The sequence below is a fragment of the Eublepharis macularius genome, chromosome 3 (assembly GCF_028583425.1).
Source record: "Eublepharis macularius isolate TG4126 chromosome 3, MPM_Emac_v1.0, whole genome shotgun sequence".
NCBI lineage: Eukaryota > Metazoa > Chordata > Lepidosauria > Squamata > Eublepharidae > Eublepharis > Eublepharis macularius.
Window position 1 is genome coordinate 70,417,997 of NC_072792.1, and position 25,491 is coordinate 70,443,487.

The 25,491-nt window shown below is 42.4% G+C and overlaps 1 protein-coding gene across 1 annotated transcript in view; it reads right to left on the reverse strand.

Annotated features, from left to right (window-relative positions):
- Positions 1 to 24,695, reverse strand: part of ADGRG2 (adhesion G protein-coupled receptor G2) — a 79,436-nt gene extending 54,741 nt beyond the window's left edge. Inside the window, exons 1-3 of the mRNA XM_054974265.1 lie at positions 24,613 to 24,695; positions 11,543 to 11,661; positions 7,516 to 8,130 (exon numbers count right to left, since the gene is read on the reverse strand). Of these exons, the coding sequence (XP_054830240.1) occupies positions 7,516 to 8,130; positions 11,543 to 11,660 (733 nt within the window). The 5' untranslated portion in view covers position 11,661; positions 24,613 to 24,695. The remainder of the gene's footprint in view (positions 1 to 7,515; positions 8,131 to 11,542; positions 11,662 to 24,612) is intronic.
- Positions 24,696 to 25,491: the final 796 nt, after the last annotated feature.

Below are 25,491 nucleotides of genomic sequence, written 5' to 3' on the forward strand. Positions count from 1 at the left end.
TCTCAGAACCAGTACAAACCAGTTAGATTTGACCCTTCAAAGAGAGCATTTGTTTACTTCATTAAAACAAGAATCGTACCCTACCCTGACACCCCCAAATCCTGACTGAACCCAAAAGATAAGCCTGACTCAGGGTACGTCTTTATCCACAATTCCCCTATGTGAGGGGCAGAAGTATCAGTCCTCCTTATCTTGAGACACCTTGCTCACTCACTCCCATCCAGTGTACTTCCAGGCAGGCAGAACATTGGGGCTGACTGCCATACACACCCTCCGAATACCCTTCCCCTTTGCACCTCTCAGGTCACCTCTGGGCTGCTACACTGCAGCCTGGGGCCCAGCTTGGGCTGCCATAGGTTGTCAGAGTTCTGCCTGGGGCCAGACTGGGTTGGCACACTGCAGTGCTGACTGATGGAGGAAAAGGTGAGTGCATTTTCTGTGCATGTGCAGAAAAAGCTTTTGTGTACACGTTTTTGTGTGGTTTTAAGCCCCCCCACCATGTACGTTTTTGCACTTTCCAGATTTTTGTGCAAGCCTGGGGGGTGCCTCAAATTTGTACAGACATCTGTTTTTTACCAAAGTGCCCCAGATTAGCAGATTTAAGCATCAGTACTTGGGGGGAGGGGTGCACTGAGAAACTAGATAAATGATTGGTACTTGAAGATATAAAGCATGCTAAATTGCAATACAGTGTTGATATTTGAAGAAATTTCAAACCTAATATCAGAGGCTTTCAAGCATAATATCAAAGAGCTTTGAAGGTTGAACTGAGGTCAGGGAGACCCAGGTGTTGAATCCCCACTCTTGCTAGGTGACCATGGGCCAGTTACACACTCATAGCCAAATCTACTTCACAGTATTGTTGTAAGCAACATTGGGGAGAAAAATGAGATACTAAGTAAGTAAGTAAGTAAGTAAATAAAGGCCCCATAGTTCTACAAATGTGTGAGATTGCACTTTTGAATACGAATTTTTCCCTTTTTTTTAAAGTTTTCAGATCTAGCTGCGAATTTCATTTTTTCTATTGTTTTGCAAATTTTCCCACATTTGACCAACAGTCATTAATTTTAATAATGTTTTTAATATAGTCAGGAGAAATGATAACCACAGTTTTGTACCAAGTGTAGAGAAACCACGGAAGAAATGTTCAATCCATCCCCGCTCATGTAGGTGCCATTTCTGAGCACTTACTGAGATTGTAGGCTTCAAATTAATACACAGAATACATATGCTAAAAATAAGTCACATGAATTAAAAAGGGAACAAAGTTGAGATAAACATGTTCAGATTCTCAGTTTGCTGCTATGATAGTATACATGGAGTCAGAGCTATCAGGACTTGAACTTGAAATCAACTTATTATAACAAGCATGTGTGAGCTTCTACACAAGCCAACTTGAAACAAAATATTAGAATTTCAAGAACAAAATGGTAACCTCCAGGCCCCATAACCTTAAAAGCAGCAACACATATTTCTGATTTTCTGATAATCAGGAGCTATATACCCCATAAAGCTACACAAAGATGGTCTAACTGTTTTGAAGAGATATAGGACATTTCCGCACAGCTTACTTTAAGCCAGTACCTCTGCATATTCACGCCAATCAGGGCAGAATTGGCTTGGGCTCCTGGCATTCTGCACTACATGACCTTGAGGTGATTTGATGTCTGCTGATGAAATGAGATGTGCCTGTTTGAAACCACCATTTGTGGGGGCTGCAGCTGATGTCACTTTTTTTAAAAAAAGTTTTGTGCCTACATCATAATGTTGCAATATTGGACCCCCGTTCCACCCCCCCCCACCTCTCCTTGTCCTTGTATTTGCTGATTGGGCTGTCCCTTGCCCACTGGAGAGGCAATTAGTGGAGGAGTTCTGGGGGAAAACATGTACTTTTCGTGCTTGTTCCACTTTCATTTTTCTTTCAAAGCTAGGAAAGAGTCATAACGTTGCTTCATCCGCTACCTCCCTCCTGGCTTTAAAAGCCAGGCAAGGGTTAAAAGGCTGATTTCTCTGTTCCTTCCTCCTTCCTGATTTTAAAAGCCAGGAAAGGATTAAAATGCTGCTTGGCTTCCTCCCTCTGGACTGGTGTGTGGTGTGTGTAAATATAAAATTACGAAATTAGGCACGTGGCTGTAAAGAGAAATATTAAGAAGCACAGATAGTGCAAACTGAGTATTTGATACAGGGAATCTACAAAGAGAACAAGGGAGTTTTAAGAACCTTTAATAAATAGAAGAGAAGGGCATTTTTGGCAGGAACACTTTGGTTGGAAAAAGATGAGGAAAGCTACTCAAGCTCCTTTTACACGTTTATGAAAGTTTATATAGATAAATAAACCATGTAACTATGGAGGAGTAAAAACTACTGAATGATGTGAAGACAATAAAGAGTGAGAATTTTTTTCTGCTTCACTGTCAAAGTTCACCCATGACTAACCTGGCGCTCAGGACAGCCAGAAAGAACGACTGTATCACGTGCTGCATAATCAATTCATCGAATAAACTACTATAAGAGAGGGCTTATAGTGCCAGTTTAGTGTAGTTGTTAAGAGCGTGGGACTCTAATCTGGAGAGCCGGGTTTGATTCCTCACTCCTCCATTTGAAGCCAGCTGGGTGACCTTGGGTCAGCCACAGCTTTTAGCTCTCTCAGCCCCACCCACCTCACAGGGTGATTATTGTTATGGGGATAATACTGACATACTTTGTAAACCGCTCTGAGTTGGTATTAAGTCATCCTGAAGGGTGGTATATAAATCGAATGTTGTTGTTGTCATCTACTGATTTAGAAGACTTTAAAAGGCTATTAGATTATGGAGGTGGACAGGTCCATGAGGGGCAACACGATCAACAGCTGGGTCATTCAGTAAACAACACAATAGAATTGCAGAAATGTGAAAACAAAGCAAAAATGCAATACAGAGCGGAAAACAATGCTGGACAAAATATAAGTAAATTTACATGACATATTAAACATACGTGGAACCAACTATCCAGTAGGAGCACACTTACAGGGATAATAACAACACTGTCTTTGTTAACCGCTCTGAGTGTGGCACTAATCTGTCCAGAAGAATGGTATATAAGCGCACCATCATCATCATCATCAAACAGCACATATTATATGTTAAATTTTTTAAAAGCACACCGGCAAGTGAAACAGAAGTAAGCCCCATTCCATAAAATGAGTCTTACTTCTAAGGAGACCTGTTTAGGATTGTTCCCCAAAGATCTCATCAGTTCTGTTGATTTGTACCTTCAACCTGATCAGAAGCATGGATTGGGCCACTCTGTAAATTATTTCCAGGGGTAGGGCAATTGCCCAGTCTGCCCTGCTTCTTCTTCTTTTTTTAATTCTCTTTACGGAGGCAGCTGCAGCAAGAAGGAATGGGAGAGGAGCTGGAGCTAGTTGGATTTTGGCATCCAGGACTAGAATCACTTTCTAAAGTTAGGGCAGGTGCAGGAAGAAAACAGCACATGGAGACTTGGCTCACCTGCCTCCTCCCTGCAGGATAAAACCAAGTTTTCACATCTCCCCAATTTTCCTTCCCCTTTCAAGCATCTTCATGCTGCTGTGATTTTGCTTTTTTGTTTTGGGTTGGTAGAAATATTTTAATAGGTTTTTTTTTTCAGTTTAGTACTTTTTGAGAGACTGATGACTCACTTTATTCAATGGGCTCATTCCCCAGTAACTTGTATCTCACCTATATTTAACTGCTAGTGTGCTTCAGTGTTTTGGCTAGGCTCTTGGGTGGGGAGTCTTCCTCATTCCACTTGCTCCACTTTGCACTGTGTCCTATTACAATTATTATTACTTTACTTTAAAGATACTGCTCATGCAGCCTATTCGTCTCTGAGCAGTGCCACACTAGAATTAGAATTAAAAGGAAAAGTTTTTAATATATAATCTATATAGTATTAAAAATTTAATAAGTTTTTTCCTTAACCAATTGGGAGAGAAACTTGGCTACTGCTAAAGTAGTACTAAAATCCACCCCTGCTAAAAGAAGACTTAGATTATCCTCTATACTTCCTGGATCCTGGATATAGGGTTTGATCCAGCTGTCTCTTGCCACGTTTAGGATATTGAATTCAAATAGACAATGTTGAAGAGTGTCTATTTGGCCAGAGCTGCATTGGCAGAGAGTAGGGAACCTTATTTAAGCGTTCCAGCAATTCTCCTGATGGAATGGCATACAGTCTGGCTAACATAAATAATCGTCGATAATGTGGAACTGTCAGGAAACATTACAATTATTAATCTGTTCTCAGTAACAGAAAACCAAGTGATTTGTTTTAAGATACTTGCTTTAGGTGAGGAGCATTGCTACACCGAGGAAGGCAATGGCAGACCACTTTTGCTCATCTTTTGCCTTAAACACCCCTCTGGTTGCGGTTGCCATGAATTGGCTGAGACTCAACAGCACATTCTTCTTTATATGGGGAACCCATATGGAATTTTTGTCTGGGGGCCCATGGTGGCTCCAACAGCACTGGTAGTGGACTCTACTGGTGAACAGATGTAAAGTTAATTGAGGGATGTATTGTCGAAGGCTTTCACGGCCGGAGAACGATGGTTGTTGTGGGTTTTCCGGGCTGTATTGCCGTGGTCTTGGCATTGTAGTTCCTGACGTTTCGCCAGCAGCTGTGGCTGGCATCTTCAGAGGTGTAGCACCAAAAGACAGAGATCTCTCAGTGTCACAGTGTGGAAAAGATGTAGGTCATTTGTATCTACTCAGGAGGGGTGAAGCCTCCCGCCATTAGCATTCCGCACCCTGGGAAACTCTTACAGGATGACTCAGCTCAACCCCACTACAATGCCAAGACCACGGCAATACAGCCCGGAAAACCCACAACAACCATCGTTAATTGAGGGAGTTATTCTTCTGAGGCAAAAACCTCTTCAGACTTGCTTGATCAGCCAGTAACACACAGTAGACTAGAAATAAAGTACAAAGGATACATTTAGAGGACTGGAGTAAAAACCATGAAAATGTTGAATTGGTTAATACTTAGAGAAAAGCCTTGGCAGATGCAAAGAGATGCTTTTGGAGCTTGTTAGGATCTAAGGTTACCAGCCCCCCCAGTGGGGGCAGGGGATCCCCTGCTTTCAGCCTCTGTCCCTTGCCACCTCTCACTGGACCAGCAGGGGAGGAAAGGCGTGGGAATGGGGGTGGAAACTCTGGACTGCACTTCTGCACACTCTGGAACACTCCCATATCATATTCATAATGACACACTCCACCGGCATGCTGCCCCAACAACCTCCACCCCCCACTTTCAGCCCCAGGGGGCCTGGCAAATCTATTAGGATCTAAGGACTAGATAACTAGATAAAGTACAACCCAATCTTAAATATTTTTACTAGGGAATAAATTACATTGGGTCCAATAGGGTTATGTCCTAGCAAGTACTTAAACTTCAGCCAACTCACAGATCTCTCACTCTTGTTCATATTCTCTTCAGTTCAAACTGTAAACTGTCTTAAAACTGTTCCTGCCCTTCCCTTTAGATCTGAGAGATATCCTAATTCTGAGGGTATTACATTCCCAAAAAACTAGGGAAAGACTCATACATTAAAGTTTTTTTTTTTTGCTAACGTCCTTGGCCACATTCATAATGAACCAGTCAAATTCAAAACAAAAGTTATTTAGAGAAAGTTTAGGCTGAAATTATTATGTGGGATTTAGTTCTGAGTAAATTTACATAGGATTGCGTGACACATTATTTCCAGAAATTACTGTAGGTCATGAGTGCAGTACTAACACAGTGCAATTTAAGTGCAGCGATCCTTAAATTTTGCTGTGATGTAGACACCAAATTACTATCTCAGTGACTAGCACAAGGGGAGATGCTTTAAACAGTTTTGAGTTAAAACTCAACATTTTTCTGCATTTTTTCCTGCACTCCTGCACACCTATGCTGAACACATAGCTGTTAGTAGATTCACTTCTGCTCCGTTGAACATGCTCTGTCATTGAAAGATTTATCAGGACAAATTATTATAGCTAAGTGAGCTCACTGATTAACAAACACAGCTGGATCCAGGTTTTAAGAATTCCAAAAAATCCAAAAATCCTGAAATCCAGGGAAGATTCTCTGATTCATTTAAGACAGATCAGAGAATCCCAGATTTGGCCATTATTCCCTCTAGGGGGAATTATCTGCGGGATAGCTGTGAATTTGCAGGGAACCTACCCCTGACTGTCTCCTAAAGACCCCCCCCCCCCCAAGTTTCAGGAAGATTAGATCCCAGGATCCAATTCTATGGTCCTTGAAGGTGCCCCAGTCATTCCCCATTATACCCTTTGGGAACATGACTATCCTCTAAAGACCAGCCAAATTTCAGGAAGATTGGACCCTGGGTCTAATCCTATGGGCCTCTGAACCAGGTATCCCCAGCCACTCTCCATTGTTTCCTATAGGGAAACATTTCCAAGCAGGCTCTCAGGCAGAAACACACAGGGACAAGACTGCCAGTGGCCAAAGGCACACTCCCAAATGCAAGAGGAATCCCAACAGAACCAAACTGAAGCAAGGAAATGGATGGAATTCATCCCAGAACCAAAGTGAATCAAGGGGACCAACATCAAACCAGAAAATCATGCCAGAACAGAGAATGCCACCCAAACCAAACCGAAGCAAAGGACACTGTTGCAACTTGGCCCAATTGAACCAATGTCACTCACAGAAGCCAGGCAGACAAGGAGAGCTCCTGCATGGATTGGCTACTCACTACCCCTCCCTGCCTCACTCCCCTTCCCTCCTGCTGAATCTGAAAATTTTACAGAATATGTTATAATTTTTTAACAGTGCCATCTTCTGCATGGTTACTCCAGTCTAAATCAACCGAAACCAATGGCTTTAGATTAGATTAAGTCTGATAATATGCACTATTAGTTCAATGTTTCATTTTTAGGTGTATTTTCAGATTGCTATCCTAGATGTAAATAAATCAGGGGAGAGTAATGTCTAATCTTAAATTTTTCTAATCTCCCATAATAGGGAGATAAATTTAAAGAGTTTCCAGTACATGTTTCCACAGGCCAAAGGCTTTTAGACTGGTGCCTCAAGCTGAATGGAATAATAGTAAAAGCAATGCAGTATGGAAGAACATTGCCTAAAGCAGTGTTTCCCAACCCTTTTCCATTGAGGAATCCCTAAATCAGTTTTTCAAATTCTGAGGTACTTGTAACTATGAAAATATCTACAGGCCAGAAAAAGTTAGTGGTGGACAGTGCATATATATATATAGTCATCTTACATAATCTTAATAACTAGGCGGGATATTTGGAATTTTCCATGGAACCCTGGTTAGGAAACAGTCGCCTAAAGGAAACAAGGCAAACGAACTGCTGACAGGGTCAATGAGTCCATTAGAAAGAAAGGGGCCAGGGATTGGGCTAACCCATCCAGCAAAGTATAGGACTTAAAATGTTTTAGAGGCTTTTGGAAATAGCTTCTATATACATAAAGCTGTGATGTTCCCACAAGCAGAAATAATGACACATTACTTACCACAAGGCAAAGAGCTGTTATGACGTGCTGTCTTATTATGGACCCAATGCTCCTTTCTCCAGCGTATAATGGTGCCATCTTGGCAGTCTTGAGTATGATTTATGTCTGCTTTAGCCCACATTCTGAACATGTACAGTTCACCAACCATTCCCTCTAGAGAAGATGAAGACACGTCTGGCATATCTGAGCAGCCAAGTAAAAGCTGCCCATCTGCATGAAGAACTCCATTTGCTATTTTTTCAGTTTTTTTCTCTTGGCCATTTATATATAAATTCACTTCCTCCAGTTCACTTCTCCATCTTATGCATACTTGATTCCAGGTGCGCTCATCCAGTCCCTCTGCCAAAGTTATTTCATTGCCAAACACCCAAAAAGTCAATTTGTCATGCTTTCCTGTAAGTCCGAGTTCATAGCTACTTCCAGATGGTGTGCCATTAAGTTCCTTCTTGTTGTAGACAAATGCAGTCCAAGGATTTTTGGTAGTGTATAGTTTCAGGGAAATGCAAACTGTGAAGTTTTTAAGGGCAGGCACAAAAATTCCAGGTGACAAAGTCCAGACATCATTACATGCAGTATTAAACACGGCACTGTACTGTCCTAAGAAACCATCCTGAGCTAAAAGGAAAAAAACCAACACTTATTAATAATTTTATATTTAAAGTACCAGCTGATACAGCATTGTTGTGGATTTCTGCATATGTATTCATGTTACCTTGTAACAAACCGTATTTGAAATTCACAGAATGTCTTAAATTTACAACACTGACACAAGAGGGCCAAAATATTGGTAATATAGGGGCACAGCAGGTGAACCGTGCAGACATGGATTTGTGTATGTGTTTGTGTGTGTAGTTGTTTCTGAACTTTCCTGTGCCACAAAGTCAAGCGGCTCTTTAGTGGGAATTACCACAGAAAGAAGAGCAAACAAAACCCCTCCTTTCCCAAGGCCAGGTGCATATCGCTTCTTTTGACTGTTGCCCTAACTTGCAACTTGGCTACACTCTACAACATCATTGTTCACAGCTACCAATCTATTTTATGCATTTATACATGTCAGCTCAGATCTGTATCCACAGAAAGTCCCAACACAGAGACACTTGAAGGGAGGTGAAGTATTGTAAATAGCAATCTACTTAAAGAAAACGTGTATCTGATCTTTGAAGAAATCAGGTTTTTCAAGCATAATCTAGGGATGTAAACCCTACCAAGCAAAATACTCATGTCTAAAATAGCACTAGAACTGATTGGAAAACTCTAATAGTGCAATCCTAATCACAGTTACTCCAGTCTAACTCCTTGATTTCAATGGGTTTAGATTGGAGTAACTCTGCTTAAGATTGCACTGTAAATGCTGCTGAGTTACACTTCTTATGTAAACAAACTCCTACTGAACTGACATTCCATTTGAATCATTTATACAGAGAACCTGGAAGGAAGTTACTTTGTGAATTTGGAAGAAGAAAGCCGCAGACTGTGCCCACCTTCTTCTCACCATTCTACTTGCCCCAGGTTAGAAAGTAACATTAGGCCCAGCCAAACACTGGCATTATCTCTTGATGTATCTCCCTGACCTTACAATCTATTCTTATTTTTCAAAAGAGGGGTGATAGGCTACACATAGAGCCAGTATTGGGCTGCATCATTCACAGTGTTCTATCTGGAGAATGTATTAGAATATAAGAAGAGCCCGGCTGAATCAAACCAATTATTCATGCAGACCAGTATTCTATTTCATACAGCAGTCAACTGGTTGCCCTGGAAGGGCAACAAATGTTGCCTCTGATGCTGGAATTCAGAAATCTGCTGCTTTTCAATATGGAGAGTCCCTTTAGTCGCCATGGCTAACTAGTAGCTATTAATGGAACTATCCTCCATGAATCATGAATTTGCTTTCTAGTCAATAGTGTAGAGAGGGTGGAGAACAAGAAATGTATGGGTCAGATCCATTCCAGACTCAATTTTCTGCTAACAGGAAGAGCGTGGCAATTTCACCTTTTCCTGCTACAGACCCCAGGTTTGCCTCCCATGCTGTCCCTAAAGGCCCCATGCCTTGTCCCCCAGAATCATGGTTTTGAGGAGATCAGTGGGCTGCAGCAGGAAGTGGGGGGAGGCAGAAAGAGTTTATTCCACTGACAGAAGTGCCTTACTTACTCTGATTTCAAAGTGTTTGCAATAGGATGTACAATTTAAGCACCATGAATAACAAACACTAATAAACCACACATGCAATTTTTATAGATATACAAGCTAGGTTCAGTAATGCCCATGTAAACAATAATTTCAGAATATAATTTATAATGGACCTTCTATATCCTACAAATATTTTGTCCAACCCACTACAAACACATTTCATGTTATGTTAAAATATGTAGATTGGTTAAGTTGAATGTTAACATTTTAAATTATACTTTAGTTAGGACCAAAGTCTCCCTTTCGTTTTGCACAAGTTTCCAAGGGGGAATGGCAACCATATTGCAGCTGTGAGTCCCAGTGGCAACTCCATATAAAAGCATCATAGAAACCCAAAGTGAGTGGGAAGCATGGCACGAGAGTAGGAAGGCTCCTGTTCCCTCGTGTCATTTCCCACAAGCATTCTGTGCATGTGCAGCCCCCCACCCCAAAGTGTCAAATGATACCACCCTGGCTGTATGGGACCCTGGAGACAGCATGGGGAGGGGAAGCAGGAGTACCTCCTCCTCCTCCTGCACAGTAAGCCAATTCAAATAGGACTCCTGCAGCACTTTTATATGGAATCACCACTGGGGACTTGCTGTTGCAATATGGCTGCAAGTTCCTTTGACAAACTTGTGTAAAATGTTAAGCGCAGTTTGTTCCTTTGATTTCCTGTGTCGGATGGGGTGGAGAGTCCCCAGACTGGGAGTTGCTATTGCTGAGGAGTGGGGACGGGACTGCCATTTTAAGGAATCACCGCATGCTCTATAGCTGTGGTTCCTTCCGAGGGCAATATAATTAGCATGGCTTAGGATCTCCTGAGTGTTTTTAAAACTGCTATTAGCCCCAGGGATCCCAATTGGGATCAGGAATACAGCACAGGAGAGAAGGTTTGTTTGTTTTTTTAAATCCCTTTCTCCAGCACCACTTTCCCAACCTAAAATGGCTCCTTAGAACTGCTATTTGTCCTGTTCAAGGAACATACAGGTTGATACTATATTATCAGTACAATCCTAATAAAAGTTACTCCAGTCTAAGCCCATTGAAATCAACTGTCTTAGACTGGAATAACTCAGTTTAGGATTGCACTGTATGTTTCCCACTATTGGATAAATATGCAGTATGATGGATTGAGGAGGAGGAAACAGAGTGCTGGGGGAAACAGTTGCATCTCCCCATGCTCTGGCCTTGCTCTGAACTGGGCCTCCTGCAGTTGTTATTTATGAATTTAAAAAATGCTTGGGAGGTCCATTCAATGCTCTCCCAGCATTAAATCTGGCTTGGCTCTTGAATTCATATAACAGATCTATGGGACGGGCTAGTCAGGAAAAAAATGATTTGCTCAAAGCTACCATGTAAGTTTCCTACCTTAGATTATAAGGGTGCAGAGCTTGGAAGGGGTTCCCAGCCTAGCTTTCCCAGCTGCATTGGCCCTTGGGCACCACGTACAGCCTCAGAGGGAGACGGTTAAGCACAGCCAGTTGCTGCTTGTCTCTCCTCTCATCTGGCTTGGAGAGGGTGGCATTTGGCATCCTTCTCTGTCCTTTAAAAGACAGTCCTACAAGTTGGGCATGCGTTCTGCTGGAACTCCACCTCTCATAAACACAGCAGTTCTGGCAAGAGGCAGGGAGTTGCCCTGAATGTGTGTTTTTGGATGCTTCCCCCTGTAAACCCCATCATAAAAGGCTATTATCATCTGTTAAATGTAGATTTAGTCATTTGAAAGTATTGTTACAAATACCTGCTACAGCTATTAATTTCTGGAAGAGTACAATTAATCTGACTTTTAAAAATCCAGCTGACAATGACATTTACACAGATAATGTTTTGATGGATGTGGGAAATAAAAGCTTACCTTTGTCAGAAGTAGCCAGTAGCAAATAAAAGAAAAGGAGGCCAAGAGAAACCTTATATTTCAGTAAGGTTTTCTGTACTTTGTCACCACAGCATTGATGAGTACCACAAGTTATCATCCTAGAAGATACAAACACTAATTATGCTAAAGCAATGGTCAGAACAAATATCAAGACTGGAAATATTATCTTACTCCATAAAAGGCGAGCCGTATTGGTGACAACTCACTTTTTATCCTGGCACAGGCGCACTGAGGGGCCTGTGGATGTGCATGCACCAGGATAAAAGTGAGTTGTCGGCATGGCGTGGCGGGGTCTGTGCCAAGCTTCCGTGCCGTGGCCTCTGGGGGACTGTGGAGCTGGTGGGAAGGCGCAGCACGGCGCTACCATGTTGGGGGGCTGAGGCTCGCCGTCTTCACAGCTGCTGTGGCGCATCCCTCCCAATGCACTGTTGAGGTGGCTGGAAGGCCATGTGGTGTGTCTCCTCCCAACTCTTCCCTTCCAATGCACCGCAGAGGTGGCAAGAAGGCTGCGGGGGGGGGGGGACTCGCTCTCCACTGTCTTCAAGGCCCCGCTGCTAGAGCTCGTTGTATTTTTTTCAGACAACAGGCTCTGCTACTAGTGAAACATACTTAAACTATTTCCAATCTATACCTTGTTAGAAATTCACATGGCCCAGGAAAAAAAGCCTCTTCAGAGAATCAGTGATAAGTATTAATAGCATTCCTCTAACAGAGGACAAGCTGTTTTTCATGAAAATTTTTGTGCAATCCTAAGCAGAGTTATACCCTTCTAAGCCCACCAATAGACTTCAGTAGACTCTGCTTAGGACGACACAAACATTTTCATGAAAAACAGCATGTCCTCCATTACTCTCTTGATATGTACAGCCATTGGACAGCATTAGCAGAATCCCAAACTATATTCTCAGTTTTTGTAAAACAGCTGTGATGCCCAGTACTCCGCACAAATGTTATGCATAGCTATGAAATACACCACCCATCACCCACCATAATGAGCTTTTTTTGCCACTGGAAACTGGGCATGCTGGACACCCCAAACACAGAGATTGATGGCTTTCCCCAAATCACTGCAAACCAAGAGAAGTTAATTATTCTGCTACTTCTCCATATTTTGCATCCAAGCCCTGCCCTGAACTATCTTATCAGCAGTAGTCAAGTTAATATGTATGGGCACTGGATAGATTTGCCATGTGTCCTGCGAAAGTAGGAAACCTCCCAGCAAACCTCAGTGTTGCCTGCTGGCACTTCAAAGGCCAATGTGAGAAAAATGGCAGCACACTGGAGGACACTGTAGAATTTGCCAGAAACTCTTATGATTTAACCATAGAGTTTCTGTGAATCCTAAAGTGCTCCCCCCCATGTTATGACATCACTTACAGTTTTCAACTGAAGTGGTGTTGCATGTTGGCTGGTTCCCTTCTCCAGCCAATAGTTCTGGGGGTTCCAGGCTGCATCCTGGTAATCCTAGCACTGGAACGTGTCTTAAGGAATTATATGTCTCTTTTTTGTTCATTTGTTGAGCCACAATGGAGCAGAAGGATTTTTGGCTATCACTGCCATCTTATCTTCATGCATGTGCCCTGAAACCTGCACAAGAACTTTCTGCAATGAACTGGAGTTCTCCAGCAGAAGTGCTCCTCAGCAGACTAGTGGGGGTGGCGAGGGCTAGAGATCTGGGAGACTGGTTCGCTCTGGGTGCTAGCCTGGGTTTCCTGCCTTATTCAAGCATCTTGTGTACATTCTGAATGTGAGGAAATCCATATCTAACAGCCAGCAGTGCTTCTTAATAACCTTGTTCCTTAGCAAGTAAGTCGCATGTGAAGTTTCCTTATTCTGAGTAGACCATTGGTCTATCAAGGTATTATTATTTATGTTATGCAACTTATTTAAAACATTTTAATGCCACATTTCCACCCTCGTAGGGTCCCCAAAGCAGCAAACATGAAAACATGAAAATGTGAACATTAAAACAGTATTTAAATTAATAAACAAATCAATTCAATTAAAACATATAAACACAACAGCAAAACCAAGAAGGAGGAGGTAAGCCAAATTAAACAAAAAAAGTCTTCACTGCCTGGCAAAAGACAACAAAGAGACAGACGAATCTCCCTTGGGAGAGAGTTCCAGTGTTTTGATGCCAAGACCATGGAGGCCCTTTCTCAGGTTGCCACCTCAGATGACAGAGATATTTGAAGTAGGGCCTTCAAAAATTATTGGAGTCAGCAGGTAAATTCATGTGGAAGAAGGCAGTCCTACGTTAGGCTAGTCCCAAGCTGTATAGGGTTTTGAAGGTCTCAGTGCTAGCACTTTACACTGAGCCTGGAAGCAAATGGGGAAAAGACTAGAATGATATGGTCCCTATGATCCACTCTAGTCAACACTCTGACCATAGTATCCTGTACCAATTTTAGCTTCCAGGCAGTCTTCAAGGGCAGCCCCATGTAGAGTGCATTGCATTACTGTAATCTGGATGTTGTCAGGGCATGCACCACAGTGTTACTGGAACTGCTCTTTTATTTGAATGGGGAATTAGTTTAACAGTCCAGAACTAAGTTTAGCACGGATCTAACCAATATATACCAAGGTCCTTTTTCCAGAGACTCACGTGACAAAGAGGCAGACTACAATTATTCAATCAATAAGGTGTATTTTCTAATAGTGTGGCGTATGCCTGAACTTACACACACATACAAGATTACATACATGAGCTAAGAAATACAGAGTAGGAAAATTAGAGACGGATGCAGGAGCAGGGACCCCACGATGACAAGGGCATACTTACAATTCGTAGGCAGGTCAGAGATATGGCAGCAGCGTGGTTAAGTGCCAGCACCAGAACCATGGAAGGACAGCAAGGGGGTCGGGATGGGGATGGTGTGCGCACCATGTGGGCTGGGAGGCCAGCTTATATACTTTCAAATTACCCAGGGGCTGATGCCCCGTTCAGTGGTTCTCACGACTTAAATCTAAGGATTTGAGGCTATCGGAATAGCCTTGATTGGACACTGTTTGAAGTCTGATTGATATATCATGACACCTTTTGGGAGAGGGGACGGGGGAAGGAAGGGGATCCGGGCAGTTTGCACGTTCCCAGCGCTCATCCTGGTGCCATCAAGTCTGGAGTGCAGAGGTTGCTTTGATGTGCGCTTGTTGATTGCCCGGGCTGACCGGTGATCAATCTTCATTCTGGATAGGTGTTAAGATATGCAGTGGAGAACGGAATTCTCTCGCTGTGTACGTGGTCAGCTCACTTCTTCGAAATGGCTTCCCAAAGCAGGAAGTTCCCCTCGGTTTCCTGGCTGCCTGAGAACAAGGCTGGCATCTGGGCACGGATAGGCTTGCTAGCAGGCTGCCCAGTAGCGAGGGTGAGCTTGGGAACCAGCTCACGGGAGGCTCCCGGCGGGAGCTGACAAGAGGCGCCTGGTTGGGCTCGCTGAAGATCTCCCTGGCTGGCACCTGGCTGCTAGCAGCATGGCTGGGGCCCAGGGTAAGGCAAGCTCTCATGGCAGGCAAGAGAGCAGCGTTTAAGACACAGTCCGTGGTTGGTAACAGGGCAACATCACACAGGAGAGTCCAAATATAAGCTTGAGCAGGGCAGTGCCACGCAAGGGTCCTGAATGCATTTGTCTAGGAAACTGACACAGTCTGTTGCAGCATCAGATATGAAACTGACACGTGTATTAGAGGCACATGTGCAAGGCAATCTTTTAGTGTAGAACTCAGACACAGTTCGTGGCTGGCCTCAGGGCAGGAGGGGGGGCTGCTTGGTAACAACAGTGGCAAGATCTTTCTTTGCCATCACATTGGTAAGATCTTATCTACTCTGGCTGGTCACAGTTCTTCAGAATCTCACACAGTGCAATCCTATAGAGAGTTACTCCAGTCTAAGCACATTGACTTCAATGCGCTTAGACTGGAGTAACTTACCACAGGATTGCCCTGTTAGTCTTTCACATCACCTACTAACTGACACTTCAATTGGAGGTGCTGGAATTAAATCTGGAGCAGGTAATCTTTACTGAATATGGCCCCTCAGTATGCAATAGGATCCTTGGATAGAAAATTTTAAAACCACTGGTCTAGGGCAACAGAAAACAACTCCACTCCGTTCTCTAAGTGATAGCCCTTCAAATACTTGAAGAGGGCTATCGTATCACCTCTTCATTTCAACTTGACATTTTTGGTATCCATTAGGTTTTATCTTTAGCTCACTGTCAGTGCAGGTTTACTAGAAGAGTTATTCCTTTCATATGAAATTGCAATCCTGAGTCTACATTTCAGTTAAAAGCAAATCGTATTTCCACTTCAAAACCACATATATCTGATACACAATGACTTTATAGAATAAAGCATTATTTCACAGTTTCCTGGGTTACTCTCTAAAAACACAACACTAAATTAACATTTCACTGCAAGTTGTTCCTCTTTTTTCTAGCTGGTGCTTTGCTCCCATGACACAGTTCTGCTATCCAATGCTTTTTTCCATCTTGTACTTTTTTCCCATTTAATACAACATGAAATATATAAAAGCTTTTTGTATTTAATCTAAATTCTTTTTCATGCTTCTTGGGCAAATTATATGGTTAGGGTGGTGGCTCTGCTAGCCCTCCTTCTGTGCACAAGGATTTTATTTAGCCGTCAAGGCTAATCAACACTGCCCCCCTTCCCAAAACTTAAAGAGCCATTATGTTGTCAGAAATGTATGGTTGGGTACAGGCCAGTCTCTTTTAGGTTGCTGGTGACATACGATTCCAAGTGCCTGCTCAGTTTTGTCTTTGAATTGGTGCTGCATCCACCCTCACATCTCACTGCAACAAACAGCTTTCCAACTTTGCCCTGCCAGAGGTTTCCTCTTGACCTACCATACAGTGGAACTGAAATCTCTAGAGAGAAGAAAGAAGGCTCAATCCAGCAATCCAACAGCATGAGAGCTGGAGAAATAGTTCTCCTATGTGCCTGCCTTTGGCAGAGTTACTAACTTTGTAAAGGAAAACTACTCATTTGGTTAAAAACTGACATCTTAGACCAAGCATGACTATGACTAAATGACATGAATCAACTGCTGGCGTAATGCAAGAAGACCCTCACTCCACATAACAGAGCTGAAAATACTTCCGTACAGTCCTTACATTGCAACAGTCCATTTCCACTTTTAAATATTTCCATTATGTTTCAAGGCATAATGGGTCAGATCCAAAAGCCATTCTAGTCTAGCACCCTCATTCTCCTGAGAAGCCTACAGACAAGACTGAACAGCATTCCACTGCAGTTCATCTACAGAGCTGCTATTCAGAGAAGTATGTTCCCTAAACCTAACAGTTCTTATAATCCTAACATCAAGTGGAATAGAAACACTGTAAATAATATGATTTTACATGAACTATAATCTTTGAATAACATTTAATTTAAAACAACAGTATAATTTGAACACAGTCTACAGATACTCAACTCACTTCTTTCAATCATTTCAGCATATAAATCAGTCTTCATAACATGACTTATCTTCCATGAAGGTCAGCAAATAGTAATATTAATAGCAATATATTAACATTAATGGAATTAATATCAAAATTAAAGCAATGCCAATTTACCAGCTTAACCTCTAGCATTCCCTGCTTAAATTTAAGACTATAAATGAAATGAAAAGAACAAGGAGTATTGTACTAAAATGGTCAATATCTGTTCTTCCCATTATTGTCTGTGGTTATTTGAATGTAAATCTCTTCCATCAGCTGCTTTGGTATTTTCATGGGCTTACAAAAATAGTACAGCTGCTTTTTAAATAAACCTTGGCATGAGATGCTAGAGTAATGGGGAAGGTGTATATACTGGAAAGTCTTATGTCATTGTGAAAACTGGCATTTTACCATCCACTGATTTAATAGCAAAAGAAGTAACTTCTTTTTTAAAACACTGGATTTAGTAATTTGTGTACATTTCTCCGAGATGTAAAAGCACCTATAACTGAAGTCAAATGTAATATTGCACTATGGTTCTATTGAAGTTTCTTATGCAACATTGGCTCACTAGCAATAAATATATTTCTATCAAATTAGAAACAATGTTTGTCTCCATGCTAGCCTTGCTCTCCAGAACTGACTTCATTCTTCCATTCAATTATTACAGAGAATCCAGAAGACATCACAGCCAAACCGCTGCATTCCATTCTCAGCTGCCCTCCTGTATTTTTTAAGACCTGGTTTGTGAATGGAATTGTAGCATCATCCTGTCCAGAGTGTTACAGATATGCCCAGCAGGAAGATGGGTTCCACGTTCCAGTTGGTGATGTGACTGATGATAACTGGGCTTTCTGCATTGCTTGCCCAGGATTTCTTGGTAGCACTGTCAAACTATGTCCAGCAGTGGGCTTCCCTCGTTACTTTTTAACAACTGGAACTTTCCATTTCTTTTCTTTTTTAAAAAAAACCTCAATTTTTTTTTGCACAAAAAGACAGCAAAATACGTTTTATCTACATTTCTGTTCTTGCTAACCATAATACAGTTGGCTGTGTAGATCTTGCATGAGCCATGCACCATGGCAGAAATAGGTCGGGTGCTCCATATGGCACTTCCTCACTGCATTTGCCTGTGGCTAGTACTGCTGTTGGCCACGGTGGCACTTGACAGACAAAACCCACTCTGCAATTAGTTCCTCTGATATTGTGTTGGCCGCAACAACAGAACTGGCTCTGTGGAGGGACAGGGGGCCAGAGCAGCTCCATAAATCAAGCCTGCTTCAGGGTTCCATCAATAAATTTCAGGAACAAATTGCCAGCTGTCTTACAAATTATTACTTTTGAAGGAGCGCTTGAAATAGGTCTTGCTTTGTCATTAGGACCCACCTTCTAGCCATCTCACCCTCTCTCACCTTCTCTCTCCATAGCCTCTTTCCTGTACTTTCTTGCTGCTGTCTTAATCCTCCTCTGAGTTCATCTGTGCTTCTGAAGATGTTTGGCAAAGATAATTTTCAATTTTTGCCTTGTGCAAATGCACTAATAAATAATAAAGGAAACAAGAAAAATGAAATGGTGGGATTTGAGTTCAAGAAATAAAAATTTAAAAGGCTGAATGCAGGCAGGAAAAAAACAGCTCAGGAACAATTAATTAAAGGCAAGATTCACTTTAAACCACCCCAAAACATGAAGACCTTCACTGACTGAAGGTCACAGTTCTAAGAACACTTTCTAGGCTAGGGTTTACTTATGAGCAAATATATATATAAGATTTCATTGTACAGCTGTAACCTCAGATTAGCAATGCTAACATCTTTTTGCAGGGCGGATGGCCATTGCAAGAGTACAATAGGGAATGTGAGCTATATCAAGTGCTGTCACTATGTAGAAATTACATTTATAGATCCACTTCCAGAGGATTGCAAAAAAGTAGCAGAGTTAAAAAACCAAAGTAAGATGCTTCTTTTGAAGTGCATGCATGTAGAACTGTGTCCATAGCCCCAAGGTAGAGAGTTCTTTATGTTCTTTAAAGAACATCTTTAACATTCTCTTTTTCCAAGCTTAGCAAGTTCACACACCACTGCATGGTGTGAATGCAAAGCATGAGGAAGAAGGAGCATTAAAAAGCTAAACAAATTCATTCTTGACAGGTAAAATCCTCAAGTTAAATCCTATGCTCAGCTGCATCTGACTGAAGAAATGTGCTATGTATGACCTCCAGATTTGTGACCATTGCTGCTACTGCTATTGGGTAATCATTTTTGACAGCAGTGCTTTACTGTTATACAGCCTATCCACAAAGCACTTGTAATGTAAGATTGGCAGTGCAACAATTGGTGGGTGGTAAGTTAGTTAGCTGGAAGCAGAAAAGTCAGAAATGATGGAATTAGCTGGTCAGTTATTTGTCTACACTGAGAGAACAACTAGACGAGATGTTATTGGATTGCCAAAATAGCTGATGGGAAGTGAGTTGGGAATGTGGTTGGGATAGGGGAGAGTTAACACTTCCCTTCTATACTGTTCTCCAGGCTGCTACTGAAGACAGAGTTCAGGACAACATTTATTTCAGGCACATTATGCAAGAAGAAAGAGTTAAATCTCCATGTCCTAGTACTATGGTCCCAAACCTCTGGCCCACTACAGCAGCAGTTTTCAAAGATATCTGGGAATATGATTGTGGATCTCTGGAATCTATTGTAGCTGCTCTCTAAATAAAAATTTGCGGGAACAAGTCACTTGCCAGACTCACTGCTCAAGCTGGCCTCTTACATGTAGGAATGTACAGGCAGATGAACCATTTTTTCTTATTTTTACTCATCTCCTGGCATCCAGAACAGATCAAAATATCTATACAATCAAGTAAAGGGATAGGCATGGGATATTGTCCTATAAACCAGAGGGAAGGTCCAGATTTACAAATAAATCTTTACTTTAAAAAAATAGTGTTTTTTAAAAACCCAAATCCTAGAAGCAATTTCTATAATTTGCAGAAAATGCTACTTAGATCTTACATAATTATGTTGTGAAATCTTGGGGGCCATTCTGTTTACAGCTGAATCTCTGTTTTTAGCTCATAGTGGTACATTATTATTTACATAATCTCTGGGACAACTCATCTAGGATCTATGTATGTGCATCATATATTGTTCAGAAGGAATCTCAAAGACAGCCCAAACTACTATTTAATGTTTGCTTTTTCTGATAGTTCATTGTCCCTATTGCAAGAGTTCTAAGCAAGTTGTAGGGGTCAAGATCCCCCCCCTGCCTCAATCACACCAATGACAGGCTGCCCACTTGTCCTACAAACAAGTCTGTCACGGACTGGAATGTTCATTCCTGTTTGCTGAGGGAGATTAGGAGAAAGAGATTGGAGTTCAGGAGTCAGCACCCAGGGCACCTTTAATTCCCCTGCCCCAAACACCCAAGAAGAGCCCTGAAACAACTCTCACCTTGAGAGATAACACTGTCCTCCTCCTAGGACAAACTCAGAATTCTTTGTCCCAGAACCAGCTGTAGCTCCAGAGACCTCCCCTCAACTACTATGTTGATTCCCAAAATGTCAAGACTTCACTTAGAGTTGCACACCTCCAGCTCCCACAAAATGGCAAGGCCAGGTGGCAACTGGAGACCTTCCAGAATTACACCTGATCTCCAGACAAGAGACTGCGGCTTTGGAGGGCGGACTCAGTGGCATTATACCTCACTGAGCTAACTCACCTCCTCAAACCCTGCCCACCTCAGTCTCCACTCCCAATCTCTAGGAATTTCCCAACCTGGAGTTGGCAACACTATCCTCAGCTGAGCATTTGCCTCTGTAACAAAGTGCAGCACCTTTAACTTCCAGTAGCCTCTCTGTTAGCCTTCTGCTCAAACAACATCCTAAGCTCCTATTTGCCTGCATCAAGACTAAGTGGTCTTGCCAGAGACCTGTCTGTGGATACCTTAGCTATGCTTTGTCTGGCTTTTTGTTGCTCTGCCCTGATTTCCTTGTCTTGCTAGTCCACTATGCCTAGAGCAGGTATTGAGGGAAAATAATAGAGCCAGAGGCCCCACAGTAATAAAAAGAAAACGCTCATATCCTAAGTGTCTGTAAGAGATCAGTAATGATGAAGGAGCCAATCATCTCTATCTGTGATTCAGGATCTGAGATATGTCTTCATTGTATTTAAAAGCAGCAACATGGACACAAATATACAGATACATAAGTCTGCCTATTGCATGTAAAGTAGAAAATGTTAACTGTACATAGTTTTTTATCCTATCTGTCTGAAATTTAGAAGGAAATCTCCCTGGAGGGAGGGTGCAATCCCTGATAAATTCATCCTAATTTGGGAGGTTTCCAATTAAAGGCAATGAAAACAACTAGGAGGCTGGCTGAATGGGTTTAGAAGGGTGTAACTTTACAACAGCACTTTTAATCCCAATAATAAAAACTCAACTCAAGTTTTTAAAATGACAAATGACCTGAGTATGTCTTCTTTACACCTCTTTAAGTTATTAGGCTAATTTAAGGAAGTTCTTCCTCCTACACTAGACAGACATAAAAAGATGCTTGATAAAATAATAACTATTTAGAAATTTAATCTGTTCCTCAGAAAACAAGCTGGGTATTCAGGTCCATAGTCATTGTAGGAAAGGAAGAGTCAGCTTCCCTCAGGGAATTTTTAGCTTTCAGTTTTTAAAAGTCTGTAGGTCTTAAGAGAAATGTATGTGGAAAGCCTTCAGGCAGTATCCACCCAATTTCTCAGTAAAGAATAAACCTGCTCCCACCTCCCACCTTTATGGCTATGATTACAAAGACACTGGGGTGCTTTTAAAGGAATAGGGCATTTTTATTTCCTTTTTTATTCTCTGCAATAATGTCATGAACAAGAGAGAACATGCAATAATCCCAGGTGTTTACCATCAAAATAGCGCTATGTAGACTGAGATCACCATGTTTTTATCTTATTCCTTTTCTGGTTTGCAACATTACCCTCTCTCTCCCACCTGTTTTTGTTTGCTTGTTCAGTGTTCACTCAGATTCAGAATTGTGAGACTGCCCAAAAGTGTCTTCTATCTATATCTGTATCGACCCGTACATTAGACCCATACCCTTAACAAAACAGGAAAGAATTGATGATTTAAGTGAAATTCATTATAAATAATGCAGTCCCAAACCACATAAAGTACATTAGCGTTGGTGCAAAATACAGTTGTGTTCAGAAGGATCCCATTTCTAGATATTAAATTAAATCAGGCTGGTAAACATAAACTTAAGAGACCATGATTAAGCCAATGTTCAACACTTCTAAATCCCATTAATTTCAACGTAAGTCATTTAAGTGTATTCTTCATTCTCCCACCAAAGTGTTCTTAAAAGAGCTTAGTTCTGACTGTCAGCCACTGTTAAGCATTTTAATGTTCTATTGATTTTCATGGGAGACTAAGGCCCACTGAAAGTATGTCTTCAAAATGACTAACTTACTGTGTGTTACAGTCATGCTATTTTCCCTAGGAAGGACTGAAGTTATGTTACAATATTAAAGTGAAATACTCTTTCATCTTATCCTTAAACTTATTGAAAAACCTGTTCAGCCAGCTATGCTGTCAACGTTTATTACTGAAGTACTCCTATTATCCTAAAAATAATTTATTCGGATTGAGCAATGAGTTGTCTTCTTCAGATATTTACTAGACAAACATTAATAGGTTCTTTTTCTGTTGCCCTTCTGTGCCCCATGCAAATCCCACATAAACCAGTATCAGCATTCTAAAGAAAGAACGGAATAAAAGGTTATTATCCTACTAATTAAGCATGCACACAGATTTGTTTGTAGACTCATATATACCTACTCATACTCTTGCTCCCATCTTCAGCATTTTTTGAAGTTTAACTATGTTTTAAAGAATAAGATAATCTAGTTAATAGGAACTAATCCCAGTAAACACTGTAGGATGTACTCTTAAATAATATGCATGTAATTGGTTTACATATTCCCTTGATCAAAGAATTTTGTCCTTAATTCTTCCACTGAAATAAATGAATAGTAAAGATTGTATCTTTGATTGGATCGAACTGCAACCAGGTTAGAGAGAGAGAGAGAGAGAGAGTGTGTGTGTGTGTAAATCATGCACAGTCAAATCAGGGTTAGGCACTTACAAAGTACAATCCCATGTGTGTTTATTCAGAAGTAACCCCCTCCCCATCGAATTCAGTCGGACATTTCCTAATAAATGATTTAAAGATTGCTGTCTTAACTTGTTTTACCTCTGTTTCACTTAATTGACATTAACGTGACCTCAAAGCATTGCAGTGTGCCATGCACATTATGATATATAGGTACAAAGTGACCTATCAAAGTTCACAAAAACAACATAAAAACACTACTCCAGAATCACTGTGGCTTAGTTACACCAAAGTACTTTCTTGTTTACATAATCAGGTTAATTAAACAGCAGTAAAAAGGTAAATTTCTTCCCAATCTTCCAAGGTGTCTTAACAGGGTTATTTTTTTCTCTCATAACCTATAAAGATTACAGGAAAAATCCCAGATCATCAGCAGTGTAATGCTGTTATTCAGGACCATCACAGAGTTGGACACATGTTTTCCAGTTCTTAACTTCTAGCTTAAACAAGGACCCTGAGAAAAATCTTGCCATCTTTCATGTACATCCATTAAAAGACACCACACTGCTGTGGATTATCTGTCCTATTCTGTTTGATTCTTTATTGAATGTTGTCAAAAATTAATACCAACTATTAGATTCATCATTCTACATTCCTGGAGGCCTGGGGAGGTCCACAATTTTATTCATCTTCCAAAAAACCTTCAAAGCCACTTTAATCACAAGCGTTAGGAGGAAGAATAACGAACTGGAATAACTACCCTCTTTGCCAGGACATGCAAATTTCCCCCTTTTTACTTCTGGTCACCAAACTTCCCAGTATTTGTCATCAGGGAACGCCACGACTTTGGTACTGCAAACGGAGCAGTCCTTACACCTGTTGGCCATTCCGTTTCCACATCATAGCTGCTTTTCACAAGTTTTCCGACAAGCTATGCCTGGGACGGATGCTTCGTCTATCTGCCCGCAACTTTTCACCGCGGCCAAACGGCCAGTTTCTCCCTCTTTCTCCAGCGGACGGGCAGAAAAACTGAAGCTGGTTGTCTCAAGCAGGCGCTTCTAAGGGGAGCCCGACGCTCGCCCAGCATCTTCCTTTTACGAGGCAGCCTTTGAAATTTCGGGGGCTGGGGGGGGGGGCTTTCCCAGGGTCCTGCTGTTTACGCAACCCCAGCAATCCTTGCAAAAACCAGACTCCTCCCCCCCAAACCGCAACCCGAAGACGCGACTTTTCCGCGGGCAGCTCTCCCGCCGGAGTCTCGCTCCCTGCCCCGCGGACGCTCGGCAAAGCGGGAAGAAGGCGAACTAAAGCAGCGCCCGTCGCTCCCTCAGCAGAACGACTCAAGGCGGCTCTGGAGCCTGCCTGTCCCTCCACCGGAGGACTGCTTGACGCCGCGGACTCTCCAGCCTGGCTTTTGCCGAGCGGCTCTGCCCCCCGCCCCGCCCGGGCGCAAGCAGCCCCTGCCCCAGTCACAGACAGAGCCCCACCTGGTCTCCCCACAGAGGCTGGAGCAGAACCCTCTTCGCGCGGCGCCGGAGACAACTGGCCGTCGGGAAGTGCGGGCGGAGCGCCGCGGAGCTGCTCCTTCCACAGCCGCGGAAACAGTAGCGGCGGCAGAGGAGGGGAGAGAGAAGAGGGGGCGGGGGGAGGGACCTGGGCAGGGCTGGGAGCCGGGCGGCCGGTGCTGGGGTCTGCGGGAGGGGCGGCCTTGCGAAGGCGGCTGGGACTTGTGAGCCCCGTCACAGCTGGGGAGCGCTGAGGCGGGCGCTGCAAGCGGTGGCTTCGACCCCTGGGGCATCTTGAAATGTGTGACCCCCCCTACCCGAACCAATCCTGCAACGTCTCCAGCTGAAGAAAGCTTCGAAGAGCAGAGCAGATCTGCTTTCCTGTGAGGAAAGGCTGAAGAGCCCAACGCTTTTCAGTTGAGAAGAGAGAAGACTAAAGGAAGATGTGGTCGAGGTTTATAAAGTTGTGCAAGGGACGCGGAGAGTGGAACGTTTTCTCCCTCTCCTCAAATACTCCAGGGCATACAATGAAGATGATAGGCAGTAAATTTTACTCAAATTGGAGAGTAAAATGTGAAATTCGCACCTAGAGGATGCAGTGATGGCCAAAGGGATAGATGACTTTAAAGGGGGATTGGGCAGATTCATGGAGGACAGATCTATCAGAAGTTGCCAGGTCACCCTGGCAACTGGCGCAGAGTAGGGGTGGCTGAGGAGGAGTGGGTACTTACCTTTGCCATCCTCACATGCACATTAACACACATGTGCACCAGCAACACCTCGCAATGATGTTTCACTGGCATTGTGTAATCCACCTTGGATCTCAGTGAGAATGGTGAAATAACAATAACAATAACAGCA